The sequence below is a fragment of the Erithacus rubecula genome, assembly GCF_903797595.1.
Source record: "Erithacus rubecula genome assembly, chromosome: 1".
Classification (NCBI taxonomy): domain Eukaryota; kingdom Metazoa; phylum Chordata; class Aves; order Passeriformes; family Muscicapidae; genus Erithacus; species Erithacus rubecula.
In genome coordinates this window covers 24592208-24608389 of record NC_136658.1, presented here as the reverse complement: position 1 = coordinate 24608389, position 16182 = coordinate 24592208, and the positions used below count along the sequence as shown (strand labels likewise).

Sequence of the window (16182 nt, the reverse complement as noted above, 5' to 3'; positions counted from 1 at the left end):
CAAGAAAGTCTTTAAAAAGTTGACTGTTGCTTTGCCTTATATTCCCCTCTCTGGGAAAACGGTTCTTTAAAACTGAAATGATGGATCACTCTCTTTGGTTCTCTGTTCTGATGTTCTGTCCTACTGCATCTCTGGCAATATGAACAGGTAGTTTTCTTCAACAGATCATAGTGGGGGGAGTAGCCAACACTCCAGAGGATGTGCAGACCTACGCCTCTTGCACTCTGCTTGCATCCAGCTTGAAAGAAAGCAAGTGGGAAAATGGGAAAGGGCAAGACAAAGCACAGGATGGACCTATCAAGACTTGTGTGGCATGGCTACTGGAAAATGAATTCATTCAGGTTGTGGACTCTGGCAATGGTGTGAAAGGTAAAGTTGGTATTCTTCCCACTGACTGCAGTTAGTTTTGATTTGCTAGCTGAATAGATGATCAATTTAAATTAATACTACGGACTCCTCTGCATTTTTATTTTATTTTAAAGAATTGTGTATCAAGAATTTTCTGGCTTTCTGGAAGGTATCTTTACACCTGCTTTAATATCTTTTGTGTGCACATGTTCTTGGAAGGCACATCACATCACCTGCACATCACCTCTAAGACTGATGCATCCTAGTCTACAAAATTCCAAAATATCTTTAAACAAAACAAACTTTAACCACAGGATTGGTGCATATTAACTGCAGACTGTGGTTTTTGTTTTCCTAAAGAAAAGGATAGTTTAGACATAGGCAATGCTAAGCCTGTTATTGTTTATGTTTTTCTGTCTTCAGAATGGAGACATATATTATTTCTTATTGAAAAAGCAGCTGCAAAGAGTTAGAAATCTCTCAAATACAGCACAATCTGAAAATGATTATGAACTTGCACTTAAATGTTTCTCTATATAATACATATATATTTTTTTAAACAGCAGAGGTTTATCACCCAACACATCTTGGCTCAGCTACTCTTTCCTCTTCTCTTTCACCAACTGAAGCCATGGAAATCTTTGCTGACCTGCAGCGAGCTATGAAAAGCTTTGTTCTGGAGAATGATCTGCATATTGTCTATTTGGTAGGTTCCTCATTCTGTGTCTTGTATTTTCTGCTACCAAAACTAAGGGGAGACAGCACAATGCAAAGTTTTTGAAGGCTCCATGAATATAGGTTTGGATTTTTCTGAGCTTTGCTTAGCTTATCCTTCATGAAGAAAAGTTTCTAAATTTAATGTTGTTTAGAATTAGTGTGTTACCATAGCGTCTATTGCGTAGGCAGGTGCTGCGTGCTGTTTAACCCCATTGTTATCACTCTTGGCTTCCTGAGGTTTTAGAATTTAGCAAGTTTTGAGCATAAGATGATGGTAATTTTTCTGAGGCACTTGAAGTAGATGAAACAAATTGATTTTTGTATGTGTGTTTGGGATCAGCAGACTTAATTTCATATTACTTTTGGAGACCCAGAAAAATGTTGGACATTTAGTATCTATTTTGCTTCCAAAAGCCTCAGAGAGTCACACTACTTTTTTTCTATGGGGGGCCTTTCTTTGTTTCAGTTACAGTCAAATCCATCCCTGATTTAGTTTATTTGTCTGGTGATGCTACCAGGGCTAAAGGAAGGAGTGTGATAAATCTCGTGAGGGAAAAGTGTACCAGAGTGTGTCAAGATTTATGAGCACAGACACTTGAAAAGCTAAGCACTGCTATTTAAGACTTTGGGAAAGGAAGCCATGAACTGTGAAGACTAGTGAGGTAACCAGATGGATTTGCACTGAACAACTTGGGATTCATGGCTGCCAGAGGCCTATCATGCCAGAGGCCTATCAGCTGAAATCTGACAGTCAGCTTTAGCCTTCTTTAAGTGTAGGATGTATTCTCTTTACCAGGATGATAAATCAAAGACAGAATTTGGGAACCTTGTCTGAAATGAAAGTTCACTTCAAGAGGAATGTGCTTGCAATTACAAAGCTTGTTGACCTCGGAGAGAGGGGCAAGCAGGAGCCTGAGGGTACCTGTCTCTGCTTGCTGTGTTCAGTAGCCGGTAGCCCAGTTATGGACTAATACTGATAGATTTGTGGGGGTTTTTTTGGGGTTGTTTTTTTTTTTTTTGAATCTACTGCTGCCCCATTTGTACTCATATCTCTGTTTTAGAGGACCACATTATATTTTGTTCTATTTCTTCTAGGTAAAATAAACTCCTTTGTGTTATGCACTAGTGAATTTTTTCCCTGTTTGCATCTCCAAAACAGAAAAAAAGGGGTGAAATTTGTTCCTTTTCTGGGGTAGAGGCAGTGATGGCATTATGTTTTTTATGCTGTACTTTTTAATTGCAGCAGCTTGTCTAAGGTTATTTTAAATCATACGGTATTGAGCGAAATGTTCATGAGATTCTCTTCTGTTAAGCTACTCTAAAACACTTTCTTTATAGTCTGTTCATTTTCAAGGCCAAAGGTTTATTTAATTTTCTTGCTTTTTATGTTTTTTAAGTGTTGTTGTTCTTGTCTTCGTTATGGGCTGCAGGGAGTTTATCTGCTAAAATGCTTTTTAATTCTTTTAAGCTTGAATCTTTTACTTGTGCAAATATGAGACTGAATTCCAAGCCCTTGTGTTTTAGGGAAGTTGATTAAAACAAATAAGGATTTGCTAGACTAGGAAAACAGTTTTCTTTAAAGAAAAAAAAACCAAACTACAACAAAAGCCTAATAAACAATAAAATATAAAGCCCCATCTTAATCACTTTTGTTCTCAGCAGATGAAGAGGCATGGATGATTTACAACCACAAAGGCGTATAGTATTCTGTGCCATTTAACATTTGCGCCAAACAGCTCTTAGTTCTTTCAAAATAATCAATCTTGCTTTATATCGATAAAGATATGAAGTAGTTGTATCTCCTCATAGAAAAACTAACTGTGCTGACTAAACATTAACAGAGTTGGTTTTATGTCTAAAAAACATTTAAAAAAGGCTTTGGAGGGCTTTTTTTTAATGTTAATAAAAGTTGAGATTTTTTTTATACTCTAGATAAATGAAAACTTCAGCAAATTCTGGCAAAATCTGTGTCCTTCCTGCTTTATCAGATGCTGTAGCAGTGGCTAGTGTGGTTACTCATGACTTTAAAAGGTTGATAGATATCTGTAAATGATGTTAAAAAAAGAATAAAATTTTGTTTTCTTCAATGACATTGAAGATGCAGCTTAAAATCATTTAGTGGCTTGGATTTAAAGAATAATCTGGCAAAGATTCTAAATTGTTTAATCATTGGAGTACCCATATGAGTCAGTTCTCATCAGTACAAATATCAAAGAAACCGGATTAGAAGAGTTTTTACTTTCTTCATGGTACATGCCCGTGACACAGTGCCTTTGCATAGGGCGTAGGATGCTCTAACCACATTCCCTAGGCTGTAGTTTTGTTTACCCTAACCTTTTACTTCTGTTTATTTCTCTGAAACAGTTTTTGGCATTGTCTTATTTTCTTTAGGTCACCCCAGTGTACGAGGAGTGGACCACAATTGATTGGTACCAGTTTTTCTGCTTATGGGAGAAGCTGCCTGCCTCAATGAAACGTGTGGCTGAGCTGGTGGGGGTTGAAGAAAGCTTTCTAGCTCGCTCTGTGAAGGGCAAAATCACAGCTAAAACAGAGAAACAGTACAGACAAATGGCCATCCACAAAAGGTACCCACAGAATGTGGGTGTGAACGTGCAGAGATTAGAGGCTATAACATTTGTAATGCTCTGTGTTTGTTTTCAGGAACTGACTCTTTTTCTGAGCTGATAGGTCAGAAGCTGGACCTGGTCTGCTCTGTTCCGAGAACACTGGTGGCACAAGATGTTTGTGCTGATGTTTTTGGAAGCCATCCTCTCTGTTTCTTTTGTGTGCTGTACTGTAGAACTGTTCTGTCCTGTGTATCACGGTACATTTTACCATGTACAGTAATGTACTCTAGATGACAGTTTCATTTCTTCATGTACTTCTTTAACAGGTTTTTCACCAGCCTTGCCCTTCTGGATTTAATCAGCGAGGTTCCTTTACAAGATATGACCATGAAATATGGCTGTAGTCGTGGTCAACTTCAATCTCTGCAGCAGTCTGCTGCCACTTATGCAGGCAAGTTGTCTGAGCAAAATACCCCAGGAGTCTTAGGCTAGTCTGGCTTTTTTTTGTCCTTCCAAATTTGGGGCTAAGATAGCCACAGTGTGGTACTACCAGCATACAGCCTTGTAAAACCACTTATAGATTTATAGCTTAACCTGTGGTTGCCCCTGCTGTGGAACCACAGAGTGTGCAGTGGGAAGGGGACCATCTGAGGGGAACAAGCAGTGTGCAGTTAATGTCTGTGGAAATCAGCTGTGTATTGTGCAGAAACGTAGTTTGTTAAATACTGTGTAGAAATTAGTACAAGTCTGAATGCAAAATTAATTGTCCAGAAGGTATAAGATTACAGTTTTCAAAACAGAGTGAGTGGCTTCTGGATCATTTATCATCAGATCACAGGAGGGCAGCTGCTACCTTTAACTTCCCTAAGAAGACTGTGTGGGAGTAGAAGAAACAGCCCACCATGTAACTGAGATATATGTTTTTTTCTCTTGCCTAAATCCTTCATTACTCCATAAGTGGGTTTTCAGTTTTGACGACAGTTTTTGCTCAACTTGCAAAACCCTCTGTGTGGGTTGCAGCATGAGTCAAGGCCCCAAAATGAAAAGGTCATGCCAACTGATGCAGAGTAGTTAAATTTAATTCTGGTAGTATAAATAACTTTTTAAAAAAACCTTTTAGTATAAATAACTTTGTAGCAGTTTCATAATCCTATATTTCCAGTGTTAATAATTTTCACAGGAGTAATCTGGGAAGTAAAATGAAGCATTGATATGACATAGAGTTAAGAGATGATAAAATTGTATTCTGAAATCACTAAAATTAGTGAGGGATGCCATGTCTTTCAGTGGTTTTCATAGTAGATGCAATCTGTGAGTCAGAAACTGTCTTTTCTGTGCTCTTTTCCTTCTCCTATGCACTAGGAACTGCAGTTGTAACCTTTATCATAGGATTTGCTCCTATGATGCTCTCAGTAACTGAAATCCTGCAGGCCAAGGTCTGCTTTTATGGATGTCAGCACGGGGTTTGCTCAAAGATCTGTGGCTACCCTTAGTGATTCACATCACTACTTTTTCCTTTGTCTTATTTTTTTCAGTGTGACTGTTTCATAGGACTCCTGTTCCAGGATATGCATGTGCTTCAAACTTTCAATATTAACATCTTTGTAAAAACAGTGTTGTTCAGAATTTCTGCCTCACTGATTAACCAGTTAATTGCAGATTGAATTCTGCAAGACTAATAGTTGTAATGAACATGAGTTAGTTTCTGTAAATAATGGGAAGGTGATACGTAAAATGAGTGCTGATTCAGACTGGGCGATGAGGAGTGAATCCCGCTTAGTAGAACTGGGGCTGGAGTTCAGACATTAATGTAACTTTTGTGTTCCAGGAATGATAACAGTTTTCTGTAATCGACTGGGCTGGCACAACATGGAGTTGTTGCTCTCTCAGTTCCAGAGTCGCCTTACTTTTGGGGTGCACAGGGAGCTCTGTGACCTGGTCCGAGTGTCTCTGCTGAATGCACAGCGTGCTAGGGCACTTTACAGGGCTGGCTTTGTCACCGTGGCTGATCTTGCTAAAGCCAGTCCTGATGATGTGGCAGCTGCTCTGAAGAACTCAGTACCATTTAAAAGGTGAGGAATCAGTAAATCCAGGTCAAGTAAAGGAGTTTGTAAGGTGAAGGATGAAACCTGCAATAAAATATGGCAGCCCTTTGGAACTTTGTGTCAAATGTTGGTTAGAAATAACTTGTCTCTCCAACTGATCACAGTCGTTCCATGATTATTCTGAAATTAACAGAAGCATCTTGTATTTACAGAATAAGTTTTTGAGACCTTATTTTTCTTCTTATCCCTTTTTTCAATGCACTGTTTAGTCCTGTGTAAATTGTCAGTGCTGTGTGGGGAGTTTTTGCTCTAAAAGGCAGCTCTACCATATGTTCAAAGTAGTTAATGATTTATTACTGATTATCTTCTGGGATTCTCTTGTGATTTATATGTAAGTGTAATAACAAACTTCCTTGATCAAGTACCTGTTGGACTGTGCCATGACACATCTGGTTTGTGCTCTTGAAGTTTCCTTTCTTTGGAAAATGGTGCATGGAGGATGATTCATTGAGACCTGCATCTTGCCCTAGTAGGAATTGGAACTTCTTTGGGGTACATTTGAACACAGAAATCTAGCAATGCTTTTGGGGTATGCAGCCAGTAATATCTATCATCGACATTCTGTTCATCTTTAGAAATAGTTATTTGCAATTAAGTTATTTCCCATCAGTTATATTTTAGGTAGAGTGCTTCTGTAAAGGAAGCTGTGAAGGCAGATGAAATGGGAGCAGAGGAGAACAGTGTCAGCTCTTTGTGTTGTTGGTTATGTTCTGCAGGGATATTTACATCTGTCTGCTACCTTCCCCACAGTGTTCGTAGGGCTGTGGATGAGGATGAAGAGTCAGCAGAGGAGCGCCGGGCCGTGCGTAGCATCTGGATGGCTGGAATGAAGGGCTTAACTGAAAGAGAAGCAGCCTCCATCATTGTGGAGGAAGCCAGGAGACTTCTGCAGCAGGATTTGGCACTGTTGGGAGTGCAGTGGACCCCAGAGTCTTTTCTCGAGACTGATATATCCTCTGTGATCAGCAGTGAGTCAGAACTGGAAGACAGACTGCAGAGATCAGATGAAGAGGAGTCTGCTGACTCTTCAAGGGTGTTAAATAAAAAAGGGTGCAGAGTTCAACACTGTAATGGCTTTGGGTTTCAGATTGGAAACTTATCAAATATTAAAAAGGGATATAAAAGGCAACTGAGCAGTAGCACTGAAAGCTCTGCATTTGAGAGCGAAGTCATGGGCAGGAAACAGGCTCGAGCAGAGGAAGACAAGGATGATCTTGTGTACAGGGCTAGAAAACGGCCAAATGTCTGCAGTGGAAATGAAAACATAGAAGAAATTTCTCTGGTCAAAACCAAGATGAATTCCAGAACAGCAGTTCAAGAGGACCATACTGAACAAGGAAAAACACCAACATTGAGAGCAGAGTCTTTAGCCTCTAGATTGATTAAAAGCACAGACACACATTTATATCAGACTAGGAACAAAAATACCTCTTCAAAAGTGCAAGGGTCACTTCTTGAAGATTCAAATAAGCTTAGCATAGACATACAAAAGCTGCCTTTTTCCCACACCACCATCTCTACAGGTAATTTTGTTTCAAACCAAAATAATAAGGAATTTATGGAAACAGATTCTGTAACTTGTAAAGTCTCAAGTTCTGTACAGATGGGGGAGGTTAAGATTGGGAAGAAAGCTAAAATGGAAGAATTATTTACAGACCCTACCACCACTAATGAAGACATGCCTAAGGGAAGAGCAGGTTTTCAGGCACCTGTTATGCTGAAGGGTACTCCACACACCAGTGTGGAGATACATAGTATTGTAGGAAGTAGAGGAACACCTGCTAGTGCTAGGACACAGAGAAATGATAAAACTAGTGGTGAGCAGAATAAAAGGAATAAAACTCAAACACATGTGGCCTGTGCTCCGGTGAGGATTGATAAACATTTTTGTCCTGATGAGGAGAAAACCTGCAATATTCAGATTCAGAATGGTGGCAAAAATGGGATTGAGAAGTCCAATGGAATATTGTTACAAGCTGGAACACTGCAGAGTGGCAACAGTCATCAAGATTTTCTGAAAGAGTCTTTAGTAAAATCCAGAGGTATTTGCAATGCAGATGGGGTTCAGAATGGTCCAGCCTGTCATCTGTTTTCTGACTCTAGAGTATTTGAAGACAGCATCCAGTTGGATACTCAAACTGAAATAATAATAAAACAGGAGGGAGCAGCCAGAATCGCAGGACAGCAGAGGATACAAGGTTCAGAGCTGGCAGCAATACCACAGCAGGAAATATCAGAAAAACTAGGCAGTTTATGGACTGAAAATGATGCTGATAAAAGGCTGGCTCCAACAGTAAGGAAACTGAGCTTCCCAAGTCTTATCACAACAAATAACATTACAAAAACCACAACTCAGCACTGTAGTATTGAAGTTTTGGAGTCGGGAGGCTTTAATTTGCAGCCTGTAGTGAAGAAAATAGAGCCTGCACCTGGCCTTAAAGAAAGTGATTTCTCAGTGACTGACTCACAGCTACAGAGTTTTCTACAGGATTACCAGACCCAAAATTCAATGGAAAGGGAGAGCGTGTCTAAAGACCTGAATACAGCAACCTGCCATTTTGGTAGGGAACACATTGTACAAGTAGAATGCCAGCCTGTCCTTGAAACAAGCCTAAATATGAGTGATAGCTTGCTGTTTGATGATAGCTTCAGTAATGTTAGTGACCTTTCAGCTGTTCATATCATGGAAGTTAATGGAAAGGACCCTGTGGCTTTGTTTTCTCCAGATTGTGTTTTGAAGAATCCAAGGCCTGTTGAGAAAAAATTTGATGTCGGTGACAATCAGAAAGAACATGAGAATCCTGCACAATGTAACAATATGTCTCTAGCATCCTTGGATGAAATAGCAGAAGTTTTAGACCATGGAAACTCCCTATCTTTTCTGAAAGACGTTCCTTCTATGTTTCAAGGTCAGTCAGGATTAAGAAAATCAGTCATTTGTAACAATGATATCAGACAAAAGGATTTAGTAGGAGATGAAGGTGAAAAGCTCCAGAGAAGCCACCAAGCTTTGGAGAAGAATCCCCATCCAGCGGTGTGGACTGGATGCTCATTTGAACTAAGTCCAGGATTGCAGGATGTGTTGGACAAATGGCCTAGCCTCTCAGGCATTGAACCAGTTGCAGCAAGTTCCAATTTGAGAGGAGAGTTAGTTCCTCCTATTGTTAGTCAAGAGCCAGATCCAGTTTTTGAATCTGACTGTAGTGAGCCAGAGCCTTTGCCCACTCACCAGGAATCAAAAAGCCCTTTCAAGGTTAAAGGAAAAATGGAAAACCCGGATCTTCAGAAAACAGACGGCATAACACTTCAACTCAAGGGAAGCAACAGAACATCCTGTCCTGCACCAGATAGTAATAATGGGTTTATTCCTCCAACACCTCCCAAAGAGCTTTTTCCAAAAAGTTCTATTTCTCTCCCTGTGAAATCTGCAAGAAAGGGACAACTCACCTGCAAGAATGAAGGGCAGACGATTCAGCTGCAGTGGAATAGTGAGGGTAACACAGAGCAGCAGGTAAAAACATTCCAGGTCAATCTTGGATGTCTAGACCCAACTGAGATAGATGAGATAAAAGATGATTCCACTATAGACCGAGGCTTTTCACTGCAGCTATCTCAGGATGTTTTTCCATTTGTTCCCTTAAGTGCTGAAAGTTTCACTATTATTGATGTAGCAAGTGACAAAGCACTTTTCCAGACTTTTGTTGCGGAATGGAAGGAGAAAAGCAGATTCTCCATCTCAGTGGCATGTGAAAGAACAAAGTGCCTTTTGTCTCCCAAATCAACGATTGGCAGCAAATTCAAAAAAGGTCAGTTTCCTGTTTCAGTGCATTATTTTGTGAACAGCATGTGGTGCCTTCAGCTTAAAGCAGGCCTAGAGAAGGAAAGGATATGCAAAAAATGAGGAAAGTCACTGATATAACATAATCATGGAATGTTTGTTGTTCAAAGGGTCCTCTGGAGATTATCTAGTCTAATCCCCTTGCTAAAGCTGTTTCACATAGAGCAGGATGCACAGGATCATGTGCAGACAGCTTTTGAATGTCTCTAGGGAAGGAGATTCCACAACTTCTCTGGGCAATCTGCTCCGGTGTTCTGTCATCCTCAAAGTAAATAAGGTTTTCCTCCTGTTTAGATTAAACCATCCATAAAGCATCCCTTCCAAATTCTGGCCTTTTGTAGCAACCTCTTCAAGAGTTGAGATAGAAGTGTATTCCTTCCTTCCACTTTAAGAAGTATTTCACTTTCGCCTGTCAAAAATCTATTGTGATAGTTATGAAATGTTGTTGTCTTTATGGCAGTGTGATAGCAAAGAATCTGACTGCTTAATCTTGTCATTTTAAAGGACGAATATGTTTAAAAAGCAGCAGCAAACTTCAGCATATGAATACTTCTGTGGGGAAAAAAGAGAAGCAATATTGCAACAATCCAGAGACTGATCTGGATTTCACATGTGCTTATACTAAACCAAGTTTACATCTTTAAAATATTTTAAAATATTTGACCCTCATTCAGAGAAGTTACAGAAGAATATTCAGATGCTCTCACATGCCAACAAGTTGCTAATACTTCATTGCTATCACCAAAGATCTATCAAGGAAATTCTTGGCACCAACTCTCCATCCTCTACTAACCGCAGCTCCTTTGCTTTACTGAGACTAGATAATATGCAATTTTAGGCTCAACTGTTTGTATTTGTATTTTCAGGGTTCTAACTCTTCTGTATTTATGGATGCCATTTTATAATAGTAACTTAAAATTATTTCTTTAGTGAGTTCTCTTCAGTGGATGCAAGTTAAAGATGATGGATTTCCTGTCCAAGGATGTGAAGAAATCTTGGTAGTTGGATTGGCAGTGTGTTGGGGTGGAAAAGATGCCTATTATATCTCTTTGCAGCAGATCCAAGACCAGACTGGTAAGTGAGCAGACAGGCTCTGCTGGATTACTTGACACTGCATCTCGAAAAAGTTCCTTCAGCAACTAAGGTTCTTGGAAGTGGTCTGATTGTCCTGACCCCAGCTCTGTTGTGTGGAGAAGTCATTTAGTAGTCTTAGGTGTTAAACACCCTTGGTTGCTGTGGACACATCTACAGTACTGTGTACTAAGGTCAGGTGATTGGTTCAGACACTGGACTGTGAGCAGGCATATGGCTAAAACATTTGCTCGCTCCCAGGTTCTCTTTATCTAACTTGCTTTTTCCTTTCAATCTCTTCCAATTTTTGCTCTCCTAAACAAATCTAGCACTCAAATGCTGAACATAGCCCAATCTGTGCTAAATGACCTTGTGACCAGGGCTTGATTGCTGGCTATCCTTTGTTAGTACAAACACTGCATATTGCATTTGGCAGCCTTGTCTAGTTTGATAAAACATGTAAAGGTGCTATAGATGTATTTCTATTTGTTCATAGTTCAACTGTAGCTTTTGTTCTTTAGGTGGTTGCATTCTAGATATTAATCTTGCCTTTTTTACCATGTAATGGGTTAAAATATGTCTTTTTCTTGTATTTCCTGCCTTAGAAATCAGTCTGAGTTTGGCACCACCACCTTTGGACCAAAACCTATCTGTGGCAGAGAGATTGAACCATCTGCAGCTGCACCTGCAGAAGAAGCCCAAGAAGCATCGCTCACTTATTATGTATGACTTCATACAGCACTACAAAACTCTGCTGATGGCTTGTGGCATCTCCTTGGAAGGAAGTTTTGAGGACCCAAAGGTTTGCAGGATTAAGAAATTTCACTTGGATAAAACTGCTAGTTTAAACACAACAGTGGAAAGACAGGAGTATCTTCTAGCACTTCTGTTATTTAGGTATAAATCTGTCGAGAGGTTTAGTGAAATTTTCTTTCAGTGGCCAATCTAGAACAGTATTTTGAGGACAGATGCTTTGCTATGAATTTTCATAGTGCCTGCAAGACAAACAGTGTTTCAGAGGTTAGCACATTATTTCATACCTTACTTTGCAGGGGAAATGAAGATAAATCTCTCCCTAGTCCCAGTAGACAGGACTTAACTCCTGTTTTGTTGCAGTAAGAAGTTTGCGTCTGAAATGTTTCAAGTCATGGTCAGGTTGTTTCTTCTGAGAGCGAAAGACTGTAAACAAAAGATTTACCCACCATGCCACTATTTTCTCAAAACAAAACAAAGTTTACATGGAATTTCAAAAGGTTTAGGTACCAGTTTTGTGTCTCAAGTGAAACACTAGCTTGAGGTAAACACCTTGTTGCCCATGTTACAAAAAGCTCCGGATGCACAGAAAATGTTGATTTTTAAAGCTTGCATTGCATATGGGGCTGAACAGCTTCATGGCAATATTCAGCTCTGCAGGAAAATAGATGAGATGTTCAACACAAGGACAAACACAGATTTTTTTCATAAAAAGATGTAATTTTAGGATGAAATTGAAGAGCAGTAAAAGTATCTTTCTCTTCACTATTCCATATAATAGTCATACTCATGTTGGTTCATTTTAGTGATACAATGAATATATACATACACCCTTCCTAACCCCATAAATATACATGTGGGTTTTTACTTCTGCTTGCATGGCAGAGGCAATGTAGGAATCTGTGTTTCATTCTGTTTGGACACAAGAAATTGAAAAATGCATGTAAATTAATTTGCTTTAAAGACAGGTGATTAAGCTCTACCAGGAGTAAAATATCCCATGCAGAATTCTTGGTATTAGTCCTGTTCTGCAAAAGACAGGAGAGCTCAGCTTGGCTAATATTCTAGATCAATAACAAGTTCTAATCTCTACAAAGTCATTTTTCAGGTTAGACATGCTTTGATTCTGATTTTTGTATTTATTCCCTTTGAGTTAATTATTAATAAGTGAAAAGATACTTCAAGAGGTGTTTATTTGACAGAGGGTAAAGTTTTCAAAAGTACAGAAATAGCTTTTCATTTTCACTCAAGAATTAAGCTCTTCAGGGACTTAGGCCCTCCGGGACGTTTTTACTGAAATGATGTAACAAATTATTGCAGTTTGCCTGCCAAATGAAGAAAAATTCTATCCACTCTAACCTTGAATTAACACCTGGTTAAATATTTGCATTGTGTTATGACTAAAAGGTACAAAAATTGTCTCATGGAGGTCTCTCTTTTTAAGGTTGCATGTTGGCTGCTAGATTCTGGCTCCAAGGAATATACCCTTCACAGTATGGTGACCAACTTTCTCCCCAGTGAGCTGCCCCTCCTGGAAGGAGTGGGGACCGGCCAGGGAGTGCAGAGCCTGGGGCTGAGCGCCAGTAGAGAACAGTCTGGGCGGTACAGAGCAGCCATAGAGTCTGTGCTTGTCTTCAGTATCATGGACCAACTCCACAAGGAATTACAGAAGGAAAATTTGACAGGTAAAGAGACCTCCCTCTGGGGGCAAAGATAGAGGGTAAATACAGCTGTCCTACCACAGGCTGAATGATCAGTGCAGAAGAGAGGTGGGTTTGGAAGTTCTTATCTAAATATATTCTCTCAAAATATTCATTTGTTAAAACAAAAGAGGGAAATTCTCTTGGAAGCATATATATTCTGAGAAAAAAAAAAAAAAATCATCTTTATATCCCAAATCTCCACAGTTCCAGTGGTTAAGGCTGTAGCACAGTCTATTCTAAATCAAGCAGATTTGTACCTCCAGGTGAGTACCCTGGCCGTTCTGAGGGGCTTGTGGGTCTGTCTATGATTTCTCATTAGCGTTTTCCGAAGTTTTTGGATTTTCTTGTCAGAAGTAATTCCCAAAATCCTCAAATGTTTTCTGAAGGAAACATATTGCTCTTTGGCCTGCCCATATAGCATGATTTGTAATGTATACATTGTGTCCATTAAACTCTTGTGATTCCATAGTGAATGATCCTATATCTTTGCACTAATAATTGCTGGGTGCTTGTGCTGTTTTAAAACAAGCCATCAAAAAAACTCTCAAAAATATGCCTATTGATGGTCGTGATAATAATTCCCCCTAAATTATATCCAGAGGCAAGGATTATGGTCCAGTCCTGCTGAAGTATTTTATTGCAAATTTACCACATTGTTTATGATTGTTATACAGTTGAACCTTAAAACACTTTAAAAAGATGCAGGTGGTGGAATTAAAGTGTATCAAGTTAGGAAGCCTTACATTAGGCATGTCTGCAATTTATAATATGTTGATATACAAAGAGATGTATTTTTTCGAAAAAGACATTAACAGAACCTGCTTTCTTAAATACTTCTGTGGTAGGAAGTTCTGGAACACTTCCTATTATGAAATATTTCTTATTCCAGAAAAAAAAAGTATTTAAATGAAATCTACAGTAAAAGATTTCAGTGGGTCAGAACATTTCAGTATTTCCAAAACTGAGGATTCTCCTTTTTTTTAATTTAATGAATGTCTTTATCTGCAGTTGATCTGTTTTATAAAAGATTTTCTTGGGTTTGCACTTACTACAGATGTATTTTCTAAAGTGGAGATGCCCACCCATTATTGTTTGGCTCTGCTGGAGCTGAATGGCATTGGTTTCAGCACAACGGCCTATGAAACCCAGAAACAGGTCATGCAGGCTAAACTGAACCAGATTGAGACCAAGGCATATCAGCTGGCAGGGCACAGCTTCTCCTTGACCAGTCCTGATGACATTGCAGAGGTACGTGAGTGTTGGGGTGGGAGGGGGAGAACTTCCCCAGAAGTTCTCATCAAGAGGCTTTGACTAAAATAAGAAAAAAAATTCTTCATGGGAAGAGTGAAGAAAAGACAAAATGCAAACCCAACTCTGCTGAGAGTTCATTTATCCTTACACTCATTATGAGCTTGCTGCCTGCAAGAGAGGCTGTGTCTCTCCTGCTTGTTACCGATCATTCTGGTTTCTGCCAACTTTAGCAGAGATAAAGAAGGTAGCAGTGGAAATATGTATGTTGGAAATAAAAACCAAGTGAAAATAAGCCTGTGGTTTGTATAGGACCTTGACCTCTAAGGGTGCATGAGATGATCTGCAAATTAAATGGCTTTTGGAGTTATTTGGATGAATGATACAGGACTGGAGAAGCTTTTTTGCAATGCCAGTGTCCTGCACACAAGATGTGATTTAGTGTCATGTAGTCTTAAACCTAAGAAGAGTTGAGTTGTACTGAGATGAATGCGTTGTTACCCTTGCTCCTGTACAGGCATGAACGAGGAGGAAAAACTGCTTTAAACGTTTTGAATCAACTACTGTCAGCTTTTAAGAACCTTTTAAGAATTGACATTTTTTAAAGTCTAAGAAATAGATTTCTATTTAAAATAGCAACTCTTTAATTCCTGAAAAAATTTCACTTACATTTGTTAATGTATATTACATGGCATAATTCAAGTAAATTAAAATTGCTGTGCATAGTTTTCTCCCCATCTTCTTTTTTTTCTTCATATACTATTTTCTTGCTAAGGGGCTGTACGTTATATGGAAGTAGTCAAAATCTGCATGCAGCTGTCAGTAAAAGAAATTCCCCAGAAATATTCCTTTTTGTTGCAAATGTAGAAATCTTGCTCAGTAACAGTAGTCTGTTATAATTCCTGAAATAATGCTCGACTTCAGTTTCACTCTGAAATGCTGTTTCCTGAACTACAGAAGCTTGTATCTCACGTGGAAATTTATTATGAGTCATGTAAAGTATCTTGTATAAGTTAATGAAACTTTACCCTTCTAGTTTTATGTCATTGAAACTTCTGTGCTACATAAATGGGCAGGAGAAAAGCTTTCTCTTCCCTTCTGCCAGCTGTGAAATCAAAGACAATAGCTGCTAAGTAGTGTGTACTATATTATGCTACATAGAAACATGAAGTGAAAAATTAAGAACTATATTCTCTCTGTCATCAAACGAACATATACTTAATTTTCTGTTTTTTGTCAATTTGTTAGAAAAACTGATATTCTAGGTATTCTTTTAAAGGTATTTGGGACCATCTCTTTCTCTTCCATTCATATTGTTCTGAAGCCTACTCCCTGCTAACACTTTTTCACACGTTCTTCCCACTTTCAGTCATCTGAACATTTTATTGCAGTTGATTATCAGTAATAACCTTGCTTATTGGATGGAGTTAATTACCTTTTCTGAAAGCATACCTCTGAATTTAAACTTAGAGTGTTCAGAAAATGAGATTTTAAATTGCATTTCATAGTTAATTACAATGAGGAGGAACGACTTCGATAGCCAGGATCTTTAATCAGCTTTTTAATTACCTGAAACATTTGTAACTTTGGCTGGAACAAGCTGTTTAAGTGCTCAGTTGCCTTTGTTTTCTCCTGGGAGTAGTGCGCGGAAACTGATTTGACATGCTGGCCTCTTTCAGGTTCTGTTCCTGGAGCTGAAGTTGCCACAAAATGGAGATGTGAAAGTCCAAGGGAACAAGAAAACCCTGGGTTATACCAGAAGAGCAACTGCAAAAGGAAACAGGGTCAGGCTAAGCAAGCAGTTCAGTACAACCAAGGTACAGTAAAATCTG

General features: G+C 39.0%; 1 protein-coding gene across 1 annotated transcript in view; it reads left to right on the top strand.

The window, feature by feature from the left end:
* POLQ (DNA polymerase theta) overlaps positions 1 to 16182 on the top strand; it is a 57402-nt gene that overhangs the window by 21460 nt on the left and 19760 nt on the right. The window contains exons 11-21 of the mRNA XM_079305241.1: positions 165 to 369; positions 912 to 1054; positions 3457 to 3650; positions 3959 to 4083; positions 5461 to 5704; positions 6488 to 9543; positions 10506 to 10649; positions 11252 to 11448; positions 12844 to 13084; positions 14157 to 14350; positions 16030 to 16167. Coding sequence (XP_079161367.1) covers positions 165 to 369; positions 912 to 1054; positions 3457 to 3650; positions 3959 to 4083; positions 5461 to 5704; positions 6488 to 9543; positions 10506 to 10649; positions 11252 to 11448; positions 12844 to 13084; positions 14157 to 14350; positions 16030 to 16167 — 4881 coding nt within the window. The remainder of the gene's footprint in view (positions 1 to 164; positions 370 to 911; positions 1055 to 3456; positions 3651 to 3958; positions 4084 to 5460; positions 5705 to 6487; positions 9544 to 10505; positions 10650 to 11251; positions 11449 to 12843; positions 13085 to 14156; positions 14351 to 16029; positions 16168 to 16182) is intronic.